The 16,301-nt window shown below is 43.4% G+C and overlaps 1 protein-coding gene across 2 annotated transcripts in view; it reads right to left on the bottom strand.

Moving 5' to 3' along the window:
• Positions 1 to 14,660, bottom strand: part of WDHD1 (WD repeat and HMG-box DNA binding protein 1) — a 32,937-nt gene extending 18,277 nt beyond the window's left edge. For both annotated transcript variants that reach the window (XM_086613467.1, XM_086613468.1), the window contains exons 1-7: positions 14,584 to 14,660; positions 12,702 to 12,813; positions 8,414 to 8,565; positions 4,642 to 4,753; positions 4,041 to 4,091; positions 2,209 to 2,304; positions 471 to 563 (exon numbers count right to left, since the gene is read on the bottom strand). In XM_086613467.1, coding sequence (XP_086469593.1) covers positions 471 to 563; positions 2,209 to 2,304; positions 4,041 to 4,091; positions 4,642 to 4,753; positions 8,414 to 8,565; positions 12,702 to 12,813; positions 14,584 to 14,660 — 693 coding nt within the window. The remainder of the gene's footprint in view (positions 1 to 470; positions 564 to 2,208; positions 2,305 to 4,040; positions 4,092 to 4,641; positions 4,754 to 8,413; positions 8,566 to 12,701; positions 12,814 to 14,583) is intronic.
• Between the last annotated feature and the right edge of the window lie 1,641 nt (positions 14,661 to 16,301).

Genomic DNA, 16,301 nt, shown 5'->3' with positions numbered 1-16,301 from the left:
AACCCAAAGGTTTCCAAGTGTATGTAACAATGGCAAAAGAAAGAAGATGGCACAGTTCGGACTACTACATAGCTAAATTTTAGCTCAATAAAATATAAAGTGAACAACTGCTATCTCTGTTCTGTACAGAGAGAATACTCTTGACATTTTTCCTAAAATGCGATGTATTTAGAGCAATTTGTGAAAACAGATGTTCTTCAGCTGCAGCTGGTGACTCACCGGTAGACCTTAAAAATCCAGTGGGCTACTATAAATGAAAAAGGAGAACCAGAGCGACACAAAGATTTTGACACTCATCTAGTATCTCTTGCCTTGTTTTCCAACATAAAAGTAACAGGATCAGAAATGAAATAGAAAATGTAAGCAATCATTACCAAGAGGGAAAGGAGGAAAAAAAAAAAAAAAAAAGAGATAATTTGTAGCAGAATAAGATTTAAATTATGGAAGATTCACCTGGTTTATGTACCTACCTGTGTGATGAATGTATCTGACAGATCAAATTGACTATCCCAGGTTTCTCTTCTGTACAGTTTAACAACTTTATCTACAGGAATTGCCAGCAGCTGTTGAAAGGAAACAAGAATGGCACAATTCAGAAGAAGGTACCTTTCAAACAGAACATTCAAATAGCACAGCTCCTTCATTCAGAAGTATTGCAGTTGCCACTGTCTCAGTATTTAATCGTTCTCTAGCATCCTAGCCAACTGAGAAAGGAAAGAAAGCTGAAGTAACTTGAATTCCAGGGGTTTTTTTAAAGCTTTCCACAGGCAACAAAGCAAAGCATGCATGGTTTCATTTTAATCTTTATTTCTTTCTGGCAGAAAACCGAAGACAATGACAGCTGCACCATAAGGTTAGAAGTTGTTATTTATGAAAGAGCTAACACACACATAAAATAGTTTTCAATGCTCTGAGCACAAGGCTCATGTTCCCCTTTTCCCTCCCTCCTTCCTCAAACCTCTTTTGATCAGGTTACAATTTCTCCATAAATTTCATTTCAATAGCTGATTCCTAAAACAGCTCATTTAATCTGTCACAAAGCTACATAAGTGTTACTGCCTGTTTATTGTTTTAGGATTGGGGATTTTTAAAGACTTCTAACAGTTTGCTTTGTAAGAGAAGCAAGAAAACTACTCACATTTTAAATATGTGTATGTGTGAAGAATTAGCCTAAAACCTGAAGTATTTGGTTTTAAGCAATGTGGACATTGAAATAATTTTTACTGCAGGGGACATTCTCTCTCTGACAGAAAACTTACACCTAACGCTACCATAGCGGCCAGGTATTTTGCAGAGTGGACACGAGTAGACAGACAGAAAGGCTAAGTCAGGGAAATAGAAGATTATTTGGGTAAGAACTGTCAGAGAACACCAGGAAATACTCTTCAGATCCAGTATACTGGAATGTCAATAAAGGATGGATAGATTCTGCCACGCTATTATCACAGGCAAGAACAGAAGCCGTAAAACAATTTTTCCAAGTGGCCAACTTCCTCTCAATTCCCTCTCCTTTTCTTCAATATGGTGAGGCATGCCTTGTTTCATACAGGCTCACTTCATTTCTTTGCTTTATTTATCTATTATTTATCTATTTATCTGCTCCTTTCTCCGCTCCTCTTTGCATTAACAGATGCTGCAGAGGTGTCCTGGGTTACTCGCTACAGAGACATCGATAGTAACTCCCAACCTGTTTTAGTGAGTGACCCACACGTAGTCCTAACGCAGCAGTACACACACCATGCACGAGACCTGTAGTATGTACTACTAGCACCACCTTCAGTCACAACAGAATTAACTTAATTCTTCAGGTGAAAGGAAACGGAACAACTTACGAAGGAAATATTTACAGAGCAAGATTTCTGATAGGGCGGAATTTACTCACAGTAAAGAAAGACTGAACTCCATGGATGCTCTGCTGTGAGCAATTTGATTATTTCCCTTGTGTACAATGTTCCTTCCTATTCAGTGCAACATGACTGTTTAACATTGTTTTGGGCTGACAGCTGGACTACTGCCAAACACAGCCTGGAGCTTCAGCAACTAACCATTTCCAGGTTTTTATTTTTCCTAAAAGTGAACTTCACCCCAGATATTTTCCTTGGTCCCAGGAATTTGGGCTGCAATTTGGCCTTGCCCAGATTGAATTCTACTGTTGGACTCCCAAAGAGAAAAGAAGGATCAAGATGTGGTTAAAACAATGTCACTTACTTTCCCACTGTCAGGTTGCCAGCCAAGCCTGCATATTGATTTGGCATTTATCACATCATTACATTTCTGCAGCAGCGGCCAGCTTGTCGTGCATGTCTGAAAACAAAATACTAAAAAAAATGAGTTTTCTAGCTCTGTGAAAATCTACTGTATAACACAAATTCTTAAAGGAAAACTGTGAGAAAAAAAAACTAAAATGAAGACAGACATATAATTTCTGAAACTGAAATAATCTCTTTCATCTAAATACAATGGTACATACTGTCTTAAAAAAAACCCCACAACACAAAACCTACTGAAAAAATACCTTGCCAATATAGGCTTGCAACTATTTTAATGACAATACAACTATTTGTAACAGAAACAAGATCACAGAACAAGTGTTTTTAATCAAGTACAGAATAAATGAGCTCACATATTTTTAGGTTATAGAGAAATCTGGCCAAAATGTATTTGTCAAACCCAGATCAACTGCAGCAAGGTGACACACATCAGCCTGAAACCCGCCACAGCAGAATAAAGAATGAATGGCTATCTTCTCAAATCACAGTACGGATACTTATATCACACTGCCACAATCCAAGGACAAATTAGTGTAATTGCCCCAAAAGGCACCCACTGACAGTCTGGAACATGAGATTTTACAGTTGAAGTATGCTGTTGTCTCGAAAAAGCAGCAATCCACAAGTGCAAGAGTACATTTTCAACTGTATTTACAGGAATAATTCCACATGAATTCTTATTCCAGATAATGGCATTTGGCAAAAATAATCTCATGCACATATGCAGAATTGCCTTATTTAAGCATTCATCTGAAACTCTCTTTTTCAAGTTCCTTAGAGTTCCAAGAGCAGAGACTAAATCTAATTCTCTCATTAATACTCGTTTCATACAGGCTCTGAACTATTTGAGCCAAGTATAGCTGAGCTGAGCCCAAAGACTATATTTCTAATAATTTATGTTCTTCAAGCTGTGATTCACATCCTCCTTCTGAGAAATTGTTGTGAAGTCTGTAACAAACAAGCAAAAAAGTAGAATAGCCTTGTCAATAGCGTTAAACTCATTCAAATCGAAAAGGTTGAAATGCACTGAGCTGAACCTCAGGTTTTTAGAAAACTTAAGGGTTTGTGCCACAGGCAGAGAGCAGGAGATACTGAAGCAACACTGTGTCCAAAGTCCCTTATCAAAGAAAAACGTTACCATTATGGGCATTATCTCAGTGATCCTGGCACATGGAACATGTATCTCAATCTCAGGTCACAGTAATCATGTTCTGAACCAGACTAAGGAACCAGATCACTTATAAAAGACAACACTGTGTAGCACCTCAGAGCATCATTCCACCTTTACCAGTCAGTCTACAACCCTGAAAATTATTATTTCATAGGAAACTTGGTAAAAAAACAGAAAACCAAAATATACCTAGGTAGTTGTTTATTAGAACAAAAATCCTCCCTTAACCCTGAAAGCAATGAGCTGAAATTCCGAAATAAAGAATCCGATGTCGATTGCTATCCTTACACAGAAGCGCTATTTCGGAACGTGCCGAGGGCAAAATACACAACGTTGGCCAAGGAAGAAAGATGAATGGAAGAAAGCAGGGATTCCATAGACAGGAAGAAAAATCCACAGCTACTCAGGCAACATTTCATAATCAGGCTTTGGAATTTCTCCCAGAAGTAGATAAAAAGTATTCTGTGAAGTGTAGTTAGATTGCTTTCCCAAAAAGAAAACCCTATTCCAGAAGGGTTATTTCAGTCCAGCTCTTCTCGCTGTCTGTGAAATCCCGGATTTCTTACGAAACACTTAGCTCCAAAAGGCAGGCCTTTTACCTGATCTGCAATTTTCCATACTCTGACGGAACCATCACAGCTCGCCGAGGCCTATGTAAGAGATTTTCGTAAACAAATTAATGATTAAAGACATAGAGAACTTAACGTTACAAAATTTTAAAAATCCCTACAACCAATGCTACAGACAAATAATATATAGGCAGTTTTAAAAAGAAAGCCTTCCTGTTTAAACTATTTTAATACTTAAAACTTTCTAATACTGTCATCTTGATAATTGTACTCAACTCCAGGCTACTGTAATTACAAACCCTCATAATCCAAGCGAGCTGCTGATTCACAAAAGAGGCTCAAAATGAACATTACATTTCTTCAGTAAGCCATCTTTTCCCCTCTAAAATCAGATCAGCATTATATTCCAGAAGAGCACAGACAGTAACTGAGTAGCACAGCAAAGACAGTTCTCCTGGAAGGCAACAAGTTGTGACACACTACTTCATTTCAGCTGACCTTACTGATGATAAGAGCCTCGTGCGCCCAGTCACTGTTTTGTTTTGTTTTTTTTAAAAAAAAGTATATATTCATTTTCTTTCCCAGGGAAAAGGAGATTCAAAGTAGAAAGTAAATGAGAAAGGGCATTTACCAGGTAAACATCCCTGGGGTCAAAAGAGAGGCTTAAAACAGGAGCGTCGTGTCCTCGGAACGTTTTCTGCTTGCTGCTATCAGTCACCTCCACCACTTTGACCATGAAGTCACTGTAGATCACAACAGCACAGACACGAAAGCATTAACATTGGTATTAACAATGTCAAACTACATGTTTATGGCAATAAAAATTGGGCAATAACAATCTTTTGGAGAAGTTATGGCTCTCAACACTGTATCATCTAAAGGAAAAAGAGAATCTTGAGGCTTACTACAACAGGAGCAAGGCCAGACTATTTTCATCAGAAAATAATTTTTTTTCACGTTCAAGTTCATAAAATATGGTTACTCTCTGAAGAGGATGTTATATGCACGCAGACCATATACCTGTTTAATATGATATTCTATATGACCTAATGAAAACCTCTGTTTAGATGCCAGAGAGCTGACTTAACAAGAACCATTTGTTGAACAGGACCAATATTCATCACTGTAATTATTTGGTCACCTGTTTTTTTAAAAAAAAAAAAGATAGAGAAAATAGGTTATTTTGTGACTTTTTTTAAGACCATTTAGTGTATCAGATACATTAACAGATTTTTCTACAACTTTATTCCCTCCTCCAAAACTACAGACACTACTGCAGCTTAACTCAAAATATCAAGGCTAACTTCTAAGCCAAAGAGCTCCAGGGACGATCTTTCAGTACCACTCCCTCTCATACTTCATTGCAACACCTTCAGAAAGAAATTTAATTTTATGTCCTAATTCTACAGATTTAACCATTACTTTAACTATATTCAGAAACACAACCTCAGTTTTGTCAACTATCTAATGCTAACCAGTCATAAAAGGAAGTCTATAAGCTATATTGCGAGACAACTAAAATTATGTTAGCACCCTTAAACAATGCAAGACAACTTTAAAGAAAAAAAAAAACCCACAGGCAACAGGATATTTTTTGGTTATTTAAGAAGCCACACAACTATTTTTCAAACAGTTCATGTGAACTTTGGCAGCCAGTTGGATGTTAAACTTACATGAAGTCTGCAAACTTCAGTTTTATGTAAAAAAAAGGAGAAATCTGGGACAACTAAAGGCAATTCTTAGCTGCATTCCTTCATTTCATGGCTGTCACCTTCTTCTTCAGTATGTTAGAGAAGACCACACTGAGGGGTGACCTCACAGTCTTATGAGCTCTTTTTCCTAATGCGAGAGCCCAGGGCAGGCTGCAGAAGTACTGGGTTTTTGTAAAAGTTTTCGAAACAGAAAAGAGCTCGTCGTCTGCCTCATCTCTCTTAATCAAAGACAGATCCTGGGGCAGAGCTGTTCCCTCAGAAACAAGCCCTGGCAAAAGGCCCAAACTCATGATCCCTGTCAGATTTAGAGATTAGAGTGGTTACTGTCCCCAGCTGTCCAGCCTCCCAGTTTTAGGGGGATGGTGCGTCTGCTCCGCAGCTGTCAGAGTTCACAGTCCAGCGCGTTCATCCAAATTGCCTTCTAGTTCAGTCCACACTTGGAGGAGACAGGGAGCAGACGCAATGCTCTGCCATCTCTGCCGTGGGGACAGAGGAGAAATTCCAGCGGAGAGACAAGCAGACACCCTGAGTTAGCTACAGTGACCAAAAAAGTTCACCAAATCCAATTAAGAACCACCTGAGCCTTTAATAAATGAACAAGAATCATAGAATCATAGAATCGTTAGGGCTGGAAGGGACCTTCAAAGGTCATCTAGTCCAACCCCCCTGCAAGGAACAGGGATATCTCCAACTAGATCAGGTTGCTCAGGGCCTCATCCAACCGGGCCTTGAACGTCTCCAGGGATGGAGCATCCACCACATCTCTGGGCAACCTGTTCCAGTGTTCTACAACTCTCATGGTAAAAAATTTTTTCCTAATATCCAACCTGAATCTACCTCCCTCTATTTTAAAACCATTACCCCTTGTCCTATCACAGCTGGCCCTCCTGAACAGCCTCTCCCCATCTTTCTTGTAGGCCCCCTTGAGGTACTGGAAGACCGCTATAAGGTCACCCCGGAGCCTCCTCTTCTCCAGGCTGAACAGCCCCAACTCTTTCAGCCTGTCCTCATAGGAAAGGTGCTCCAGCCCTCTTATCATCTTCGTGGCCCTCCTCTGGACCCTCTCCAACTGGTCCATGTCCTTCTTATGTTGGGGGCTCCAGAACTGGACGCAATACTCCAAGTGAGGTCTCACGAGGGCAGAGTAGATGGGGAGAATCACCTCCCTCGACCTGCTGGCCACGCTCCTCTTGATGCAGCCCAGGACGCGGTTGGCCTTCTGGGCCGCAAGAGCACATTGCTGGCTCATATTGAGCTTCTCGTCCACCAGTACTCCCAAGTTCTTCTCCTCAGGGCTGCTCACGATCCATTCTCCACCCAGTCTGTAATTGTGCCTGGGATTGCCATGACCCAGATGTAGGACCTTGCACTTGGCCTGGTTAAACTTCATGAGGTTGGTACGGGCCCACCTCTCCAGCCTGTCGAGGTCCCTCTGGATGGCATCCCTCCCTTCCAGCGTGTCGACGGCACCACACAGCTTGGTGTCATCGGCGAACTTGCTGAGGGTGCACTCCATGCCACTGTCCACGTCACCGACAAAGATGTTGAAGAGGGCCGGGCCCAACACGGACCCCTGAGGGACGCCACTCGTGACCGGTCTCCACATGGACATCGAGCCGTTGACCACTACTCTCTGAGTACGGCCATTGAGTCAATTCCTTATCCACCGAGTGGTCCATCCATCAAATATTGCCTGCTTGCTGTTTTGCCATCTCCGTTAACGGAATGGAGTATATTATGTAAAAGCAAACATGCTGCCCTAAGAAATTAACTAAACTACACAATTAATGCCCCTCAGGCAAGTCTTGCAGCTGCCATCTGTTACCATTTGGCAGAACGGTGATGATGCTTATGCCAGAGAACGGCTCCAAGCACTCACACAAATCAGAACCCACCTAACTTTTGCATGTGTACACACCTCTGCAGCACCACGATCCTCAACTCTCAAGACGTTGCCTTTAGCAAACAGTAACAAAAAGATGCTGCAATGAGATCCATAGGGGCGAACACTGATGCTTATACATTATAAGACTGAAAGCTGAAAACACTCAAGTCTCCTAAAAAAAAACGAGTTATTTCACAACACCAGAATTCCATTTTAAATTATTTGGTAGATCCAGTATCTCTCAGAGCATTGTTTCCTAAAGTCCTTTTCATTCCTTTCTTCCCCTCCTCCCCTAGAAAGCATCTGGCAACACTTTAAAACCCTCAGAGGTATGTGGATTAATGATCTCATTGGTAAAAATCAGCATGAGAGGAAGTTTGTTCAGCCTGGGGAAGAGAAGGCTCCAGGGTGATCTTATTGCAGCCTTCCAGTACTTAAAGGGGGCCTAGAGGAAAGCTGGAGAGGGACTTTTTACAAGGGCTTGTAGTGATAGGACAAGGGACAATGGATTTAAACTGAAAGAGAGATTTAGATTGGATATAAGGCAGACATTTTTCACTCTGAGGGTGGTGAGGCACTGGAACAGGTTGCCCAGAGAAGTTGTGGCTGCCCCATCCCTGGAAGTGTTCAAGGCCAGGGTGGATGAGGCTTTGGGCAACCTGGTGTAGTGGAGGGTGTCCCTGCCCATGGCAGGGGGGTTGGAACTAGATGATCTTTGAGGTCCCTTCCAACTCTAACCATTCTATGATTCTAAGTTGACGGATTTTGAACAACAGCAGTGTTTTTCCTTATCAGGCAGAAATTACCTAGATCCAGCAGCAATTTTGGTACCATCACTATTAAAGATGACATGGTTTGCATTCGTGGTGAAACGAGTAAGGATGCCATCTGGAGCTCCTTCAGGAAATGTATGTACCTGAACAGTATTGTTCGATACTGCTGTGACCAGTCTTCCATTCTAAAAAAAAAAAAAAAAATCCATCATAAAATTTGTTAGTTAAAACACATTTATGCCCATAGAGCCAAAAAAACTGCTCTGATGTTCCAAATATTTGGGCAGATCAACTTCAGTAGTTCCAAAAGAGGTCTGACAGTAAGAGTAGTAGGGAAAATATTCTTTAACTTCTATTTCTTCTCCAGAAAATACAGACAAACACACTAACTTTAATACTTTATCACTTTAACCAAACTATTAAAAAACAGAAAAATTATTCTCTTCAGTCCTGTAGAAACAGGACTGTAGTCCTGTTGGATTTAATACTGAAACTCCTTCAGCAGACTTAACATTTATTACGTTAACTGTACGGCAATTCTCTGCATCATGGCCTTCCCAACTTGTATCTTTACTAAAATAAGGAATATTCCAAGTCATTCCAAGTCACTAATGAATTTCAGAAACAATTATCCGACCTTCTTCAGGTGGATGGAAAATTCACTCCCTTTACACAGGCAAGAAAGCTCGCAGAACAGGAAAAATCCTGCATCCTTTTTCGATTAATATGCTGCAGTATCAGGAGAGGGCACCCTTGGACCAAACTTCTCAGTTAAATGCCACCAGGAAAGACAAGAATTTCACCAACTACAGCTTAGTTCTTTTCAGAAAACAGAAGGCAGATGTTTATTAAAAATGAATCCAGATTAAACGAAGTGCAAAACAAAAGAAATAATTGCCCTACACTTGGAAAAGTAGCATCTCTTTTTGAAATAACAATACTACTCCTCTGTCTTACACAGCAGTAAGTTTTTGAAATATACAAATAAAGAAATGCCTTATTTCCTTGAGGGTTTTTTGGTTTGGGGTTGGAAGGCAAGGTGTTGCTTTTTTAAAAGTTGCCTACAGTGCTAGTAAAAATCCTGAAAACAAACAAAGCAGCAGCCAGTACTAAATAACCTAAGAGATGAGATTTATTACCTAGATTCCATCGACATCTCAGATCAGCTCCTCGTGACATTTTCATTAACAAAGAATAATTTTTGCAATAAGAGTTCCTGAAGTCAAGTCTCACAAAGATATTTTTAATCTCACTGTTTCAAAATAAAAAATCCCTCAAAACTAAAAGCAGTTTACAACAAACTTAAGAGCACAGCATTTTTCTGTCATTTTTCTGTCAAAAATTCAACCCAGGATTTTCCCTCCTGTATTCATTAGTAGTTTTACCAGTTTCTAGCTCCGCCACTGGTGTGCTAAGAGAACTCATTCAAGTCCCCCTACTTGGTTTATGAAAAGGTAAGTAACTTGATGAAAATCAACAGCAAAATACCCTAAAAATCAGTGATGAAAACAGATTATATAGGTACTGAGGAACAGACACTTAAGATATGTTAAAAGGAATATAAAAAAAAGGTTTCACTCAAGGTAATAGTTTTGAATATGGTTTCAAATGGTTATTTTAAAAATATAATACACATATATAAATTCTTATTTATTTCCTCTTTCATACTCCTGTCCAAAAATCACAAACAGTTGAACAACAAATTAAAAATTTTCCTTTATCACTGCACAGTTAACTACACAATATCTGAAGAACTGATGTGGGCTTCTGGAATTCCTCTCTTCTTCTGTTGCCACAAAGACATCATTTTGGATCGCCGATTACTAACGTGACAGAAGAATAACGGCACATAAAGGTAACACTGTGAGAATTCTCAAACTAAATACATGAACATCCACTGTAAAGAGAACTATCTTGTATTATATAAATGGATTTAAGGAACTTATTTCCCTTATTGTTTGTTTTATTTTTCACAAATAACGACTCCTGAAAGATATATTAAAAGGAACTGCCTTAATATTAAGACAAACAGAGCAGGTTATGCTTCAAATGCCAGTCAGTCAGACTTCAGAACTGCCTCTGGTCAGCATTGTCACAAATTCTTACAACTTATGCAAGCCAGAGTCCTGTTCTGACTCTGGGCACAGTGGGTCAGAGGCATCTTTGGGCTAAACGCCCATTTTGAGAGTGAAATATCAACCAATTATAAAAAAAAGACAGACATTGCACTGGTGAAAGTAATTTTTAATCAACATAGATCATAATTCCCTGAACCTTCAAACAGACCCCCATAAAACAACCTCGTGGCTCTTTTTCCTAATACTTGATCACATCTTAAGCTGGGAAACTTTTTGCAACTCATATCATGAGAAAACACTGAAACAGACTAAAACTTTCCCTGCATAATTAGCTTAATCTGCTGGGTTTGTTTCTCAGAAAGGAGATCAAGGTCAGAAGTGAGTATAACTGAATGTGAAGGAAGAGGAGGGAAAAAAAAAATTACAGAAGTTTAGTATAAGGAATAATTCCTTGTTTGGGACAGTTTAGTTCTTCTTTTCAGCAGCTAGAAGAGCTCCATGTTTTGGATTTAGTCTGGGATTTGTTATGGGAAGAACGTTGACAGCGCACTGATGTTTACAGTTGGCACTGAGGCCTCAAGGACTTTTCAGCTTCCCATGTTTTGCCAGTGTGCAGGAGCACATCAGGCTGGGGGGGGAGCATGGCTGGGACAGAGGGCCCACAACTCCCCTTAGAATTTGAATTTAGGCTTAGGATTGAGGGCCAAACTGGCCAATGAAGTATTCCAGATCATGCAGTGTCATGCCCAGTATAAAATGAGGGTCAGCTGGGAAGATGGGCTCTTGCTCTCAGACTCTGAGTGCTCTCTCTCTCTTGCCCTCTTTTTGGGCCTCTCACTCCTCTGGGATTGTGGTGTCAGGACTTATCTGTTTTGGGATCATTAGCCTGGGACAGGACAGGTCTTGGTCAAGAGGTGGTGAGCAATGACACTGTACATCACTTGTTTGTATATATTATATATTATTATCATTATACATACGTATATATTCATATTCAGCCCAGAAAGCCAACCGTATCCTGGGCTGTATCAAAAGGAGCGTGGGCAGCAGGTCGAGGGAAGTGATTCTGCCCCTCTACTCAGCTCTCATGAGACCCCACCTGGAATACTGTGTTCAGCTCTGGAGTTCCCAACACAAGAAGGACATGGAGCTACTGGAACGAGCCCAGAGGAGGGCCACGAAGATGATCCGAGGGCTGGAGCACCTCTGCTATGGAGACAGGCTGAGAGAGTTGGGGCTGTTCAGCCTGGAGAAGAGAAGGCTCCGGGGTGATCTTATTGCAGCTTTCCAGTACCTAAAGGGGCCTACAGGAAAGCTGGAGAGGGGCTTTTTACAAGGGCTTGTAATGATAGGACAAGGGGCAACGGATTTAAACTGAAAGAGGGCAGATTTAGGTTAGATATAAGAAAGAAATTCTTTACATTGAAGGTGGTGAGGTACTGGAACAGGTTGCCCAGAGAAGTTGTGGATGCCCCATCCCTGGAGGTGTTCAAGGCCAGGTTGGATGAGGCTTTGAGCAACCTGGTGTAGTGGAGGATTTCCCTGCCCATGGCAGGGGGGTTGGAACTAGATGATCTTTGAGATCCCTTCCAACCCTAACCATTCTATGATTCTATATATTAGTAGTAGTAGCACTAAATTACCCTTATCTCAATCCACAGGTCTCTTTCCCCTTTCCCCCTTAATTCTCTTCCCCATCCCCTGGGGTGAGGGAGGGTGAGCAAGTGGCTGGGTGGCCTTTAGTTGCCAGTCAGCCTAAACCACGACACTCCTTTACAATCCTGTATGGGGTAAAATGAACTGCCAGAAGTATTCTTGATTTACACAAAATACTTAATTTTGTTAAAATATTCAAAAAGTCTATAGGCATATTTAACCAATTAAAATTCCTGTGTATTTCAGGAAATTATGTTTTCGATGCTGCTTTAATATTTTCACTTAGACATAAACATAGAATACGTTCATATGTCAAATTTAAACACCTGCAACTCGCTAAACAACATTGAATTTATTTTTTCCATACATTAATCTGAAGACAAAGATCTACGTATTTAACATACATCAAACCAAAATGTGCTACGCACAATACTATCCTTGCCCTTTTCCATATATTATCCTAGTATATGTTTAACATTAACCACACGAGCAGCATCCCTGAGCTTGAAAAAACAGCATCTGTACGGTCATGTTGGGTACCAACACCAGCATGACACAACTTAGAGGAATTCTGTTAACCACGATACCTTTAGAGCGCACGAATAGGCCTTTGCTCCCACATTAATGGACTTCGGATCATCATCATCCAGGTTTTCCCAAATCCTGACATCTCCATCACTGCCACAAGTGACAATGCAGCTGTGGAAAGAGACAGGACTTGTTAACATTCAGGAATGGGAAGGACAGCCACTGCGGCTTTCAGTCCCAAAATGAAAATGTTACTAAAGCATTAGGGTTTTTTTTCTAATTGACACACAATACATACTACGTGATACAGCGAATATCTGCATTTATTATGTCTAATTAACTTATTAAACATGAGGGGGGAACAAAAAAATCACGTCTGGTAGCATAACACAGTACTTTGAGTCTCTGGTAACTGCCTAGGCCTGGCACTCATCTGAACTGACCCTTAGATATTACCAGTCAATCCACTTTTTCCAGAACCTAGAGTGAACTTTTCAAAGAACATAATAAGCACTGATTTCTCTAAGAACTGGGCATTTAATTGCTTCCTAAGCCTTTGAAAACTTACCTTACAGCTGATTACAAAGGTGAGGGCAAAACTAAGAGCGTTAACGCATACTTGACTGAAGTTTAACAAGCTTAACATGTTCCAGGCCTTCAAAAACAGTTAATATGGAATTCAAGTTTGCTGGACTTAATGTTCACAAATTTAATGCAGTAAACAATAAGCTGAAGTCACAGAGCAAATATACTGAAGTTTGCACAGGATTTTTAATTAAAGACATCATGAACTCACGATCAAGCCTTGCATTCTTTGTTTCTAAAGTTGTTTGCAGTCCCAAAAAATTCTAATTAAACAGCAAAACGTTACAAAACCAGTGGTGAAGCCGTGACGTTGCTGCTCTTAGTTCTGTAAGGCCTGTGCTTTGACAACAACACAACAGGGTGTTGATATTGAATATATTGATGCGGGGGAGTCCAGCAGTAACGGACTAGTGGTATTTGCAGAGCTGTCTGCATCCTTTTTTAAACATTTGCACTGAAAGGCAAACAAGGCTTTTTGTGGCTTTGAGGGATCGTTATTAGACTGACTCTTAAGAGCAGTCTCTGCACCAAGGCTAAAGAACCAAAGAAAGGAATAAGAGAATATGGACTTAAACCATACTCAATATAAAGACTTATCCCTTGAGTTAATTTTGAGAGGGCTTGTTTTCTGTTTTACCTTTTGTTTTTAATGGATAAAAAGGTAACAGCAAATATTTAGTTTACATTTATACATTCAGGAACTAGTGCAAAAATGACACAAAGAGACAGCGAGCCCAACATTGGCTCTATTCAACTACATTTTTTAGTGCCTATGTGAACATGTTTTCTCCCACACTACATCAATTTCTGCTAGATTCTATCAAGACACTCTTATAAAAGTGCATATAGAGTTTAAATATATATATACACACTATATATATAAGCATATATATAGATAGGCTTACAGTTAAGTTATATGTCAATCATAGATTCATAGAATGGTTTGGGTTGGAAGGGACCTCAAGGATCATCTAGTTCCAACCCCCCTGCCATGGGCAGGGACACCTTCCACTACACCAGGTTGCTCCAAGCCTCATCCAACCTGGCCTTGAACACTTCCAGGGATGGGGCAGCTACAACTTCTCTGGGCAGCCTGTGCCAGTGCCTCACCACCCTCACAGTGAAGAGAATCACTTCGAAATTCGGAACATCAAAACATGTGCCTTATAGCCAGTTCTCGACACAGGCAAAACCCAAAGGATTTCCCAGACCAAGCCAGGCCATAAACCCATTTAGCCCAATACCTCACCCAGCAGCGGCTGGCACAGAAACTCCCGAGAAAGCAACGGACAGGGAACAAGCCCCATCCCTGCCCAGACCCCACCTCGCCCTGGTCTCTAGGCACGAGGCAGTTACCTCCCGGTGGCATCGAAGCAGACGTCCGTGTGCCCCTCGGTGTGGCCGTACCGCATCGGCTTCTGCGCAGAAGGCATCTTCGCTCTCACCTGTCTATTCACAGAGGGCAAAAAGAGGGAGAAACAAAATACATTTAAAAAGAAAAAGCTTCGGGAAGAGCCTCAGACGGCGGGGCAAGGCCAGAGCTGCCGGGACACCCACCCAGCACGGCGCTGGGGACGCGGGGCTCGGCCCCAGCCGTGCCCGCTCGGCCCGAGGGGGCTCCAGCCCGGCAGGTGCCGGACACGGCGCCAGGGAACCAGGAAAGAAAACGGGAGGGAAAAACAGGTCACGGGGCGCTGGGTGCCGCCGGCCCGGCCCGGCCCTCAGGCGCCGAGCCAGGCCGGGCCGCCCGCCGGCCCCTCAGGGACCCCCCGCCGCCCCCCGCCAGAGGCTGCGGCGCTCCGCCGCGCCGGGACAACGGCCCGCTCCGCCCGCCGGGGCGAGGCGAAGACCCGGGGCCGCCGCACCGTCCGTCCTTCCCGCCCGCTCACCGCGCCGGCCCCGCCGCCCGCTTCCAGCCTTCCCGCGCTCGGCGCCGCCGCGCCCGCCCCGAGGGCCGGGCCTGCCCCGTCAGAGCCCGGGGCGGGGCTGCGCGCAGGCGGGGTGGGGGCCGGGGCCGGCCCCGGCCGGGGGAGCGGGGATGGCGGCGGCAGGCGGGGCCGGGGCCGCCTCACAGCCGTTCCGCCCCGGCGGCTGAGCGGACTCGGGGCTGCCGCCGCCGCCTCAGCCCGGCTGCCCGCCGCCCGCCAGAGCCCGCGGAGGTGCCGGCGGCCTCCCCGCTCCGCCCTCCCTCACCCCCGCGCCTCGGCGGCCGCGGGTCGGGCCGCCCTGCGAGCGGCTTCCCCGGGGAGGGAGCGCAGCGCGACCCCGGAACGATCGTAAGTCGGGGTCGGGAGGAGCGGGGCCGGCGGGCCGAGGCGCTCCGGCGGTGTCAGCCGCGGTCTGCGCCCCGTCAGCGGGCTGGGCTCGGTCCTCGGCGGGCGTTCGCTTTTCCCGTGGAAAATTGCGCGTGGCTGCCTGCCTGGCGCACCTATCTTAATGCATGGAGCGCGTATATGTTTACTGTATGGACTTAGGTGTGTCTGTTTAATGGCAGCCCCTCAAGAGGCGCGGGAAGGGCCAGGAAAGCCCAGTGCCCTTCGCTCCCCGCTTCTCCGAAATCCCTGATCCAGCAAAGTGTGGCAGAGGGGCCGGAGAGAGCCCTCGCCCCAGGAAAGGCTGCGGGATCCAGCCCATTTAGAGATCGTCCTGGTAATTATGGAATTACTCCGTGATTACGGCCGTCCCGATGAGATGAGCGCGGTAGACGGAGTTGACAGCGGTCGTAGTCGGGCAGGTGGCGGTTGCGCTGCAAAAATCATTAAAATCATTAAGCTTTGGCGTGCGGAAAAATAGGAAGGAAGCGGCGTGGTTTATATCTTGAAGGACGAAAAATGTTGGAGGCCGACATACCTGAAACAGGAGAAAAAATCCCGAGTTCTCTGTTTTCTCTTTATGTAGCTTTAGTGGGCTGGCCCGGTTTATTCCTGCTTCTAAGAAAAATTGCTTCCAGGCAAAAGCCTTTTATCTCCAGTTTTGCTCTGCAGCGGAGTTATCGGTGGTTGAGGTGAGCGGGGTGATTTATTTGTATTGGAAATGTGGTCGACTCTCTGTACCAGTCACATTGTTGGTACTTT

This window comes from Tauraco erythrolophus, chromosome 6 (assembly GCF_009769465.1).
Source record: "Tauraco erythrolophus isolate bTauEry1 chromosome 6, bTauEry1.pri, whole genome shotgun sequence".
Taxonomy (NCBI): domain Eukaryota; kingdom Metazoa; phylum Chordata; class Aves; order Musophagiformes; family Musophagidae; genus Tauraco; species Tauraco erythrolophus.
Note: the sequence above shows the minus strand (reverse complement) of the source record. Positions and strands in the feature narration are given on the sequence as shown.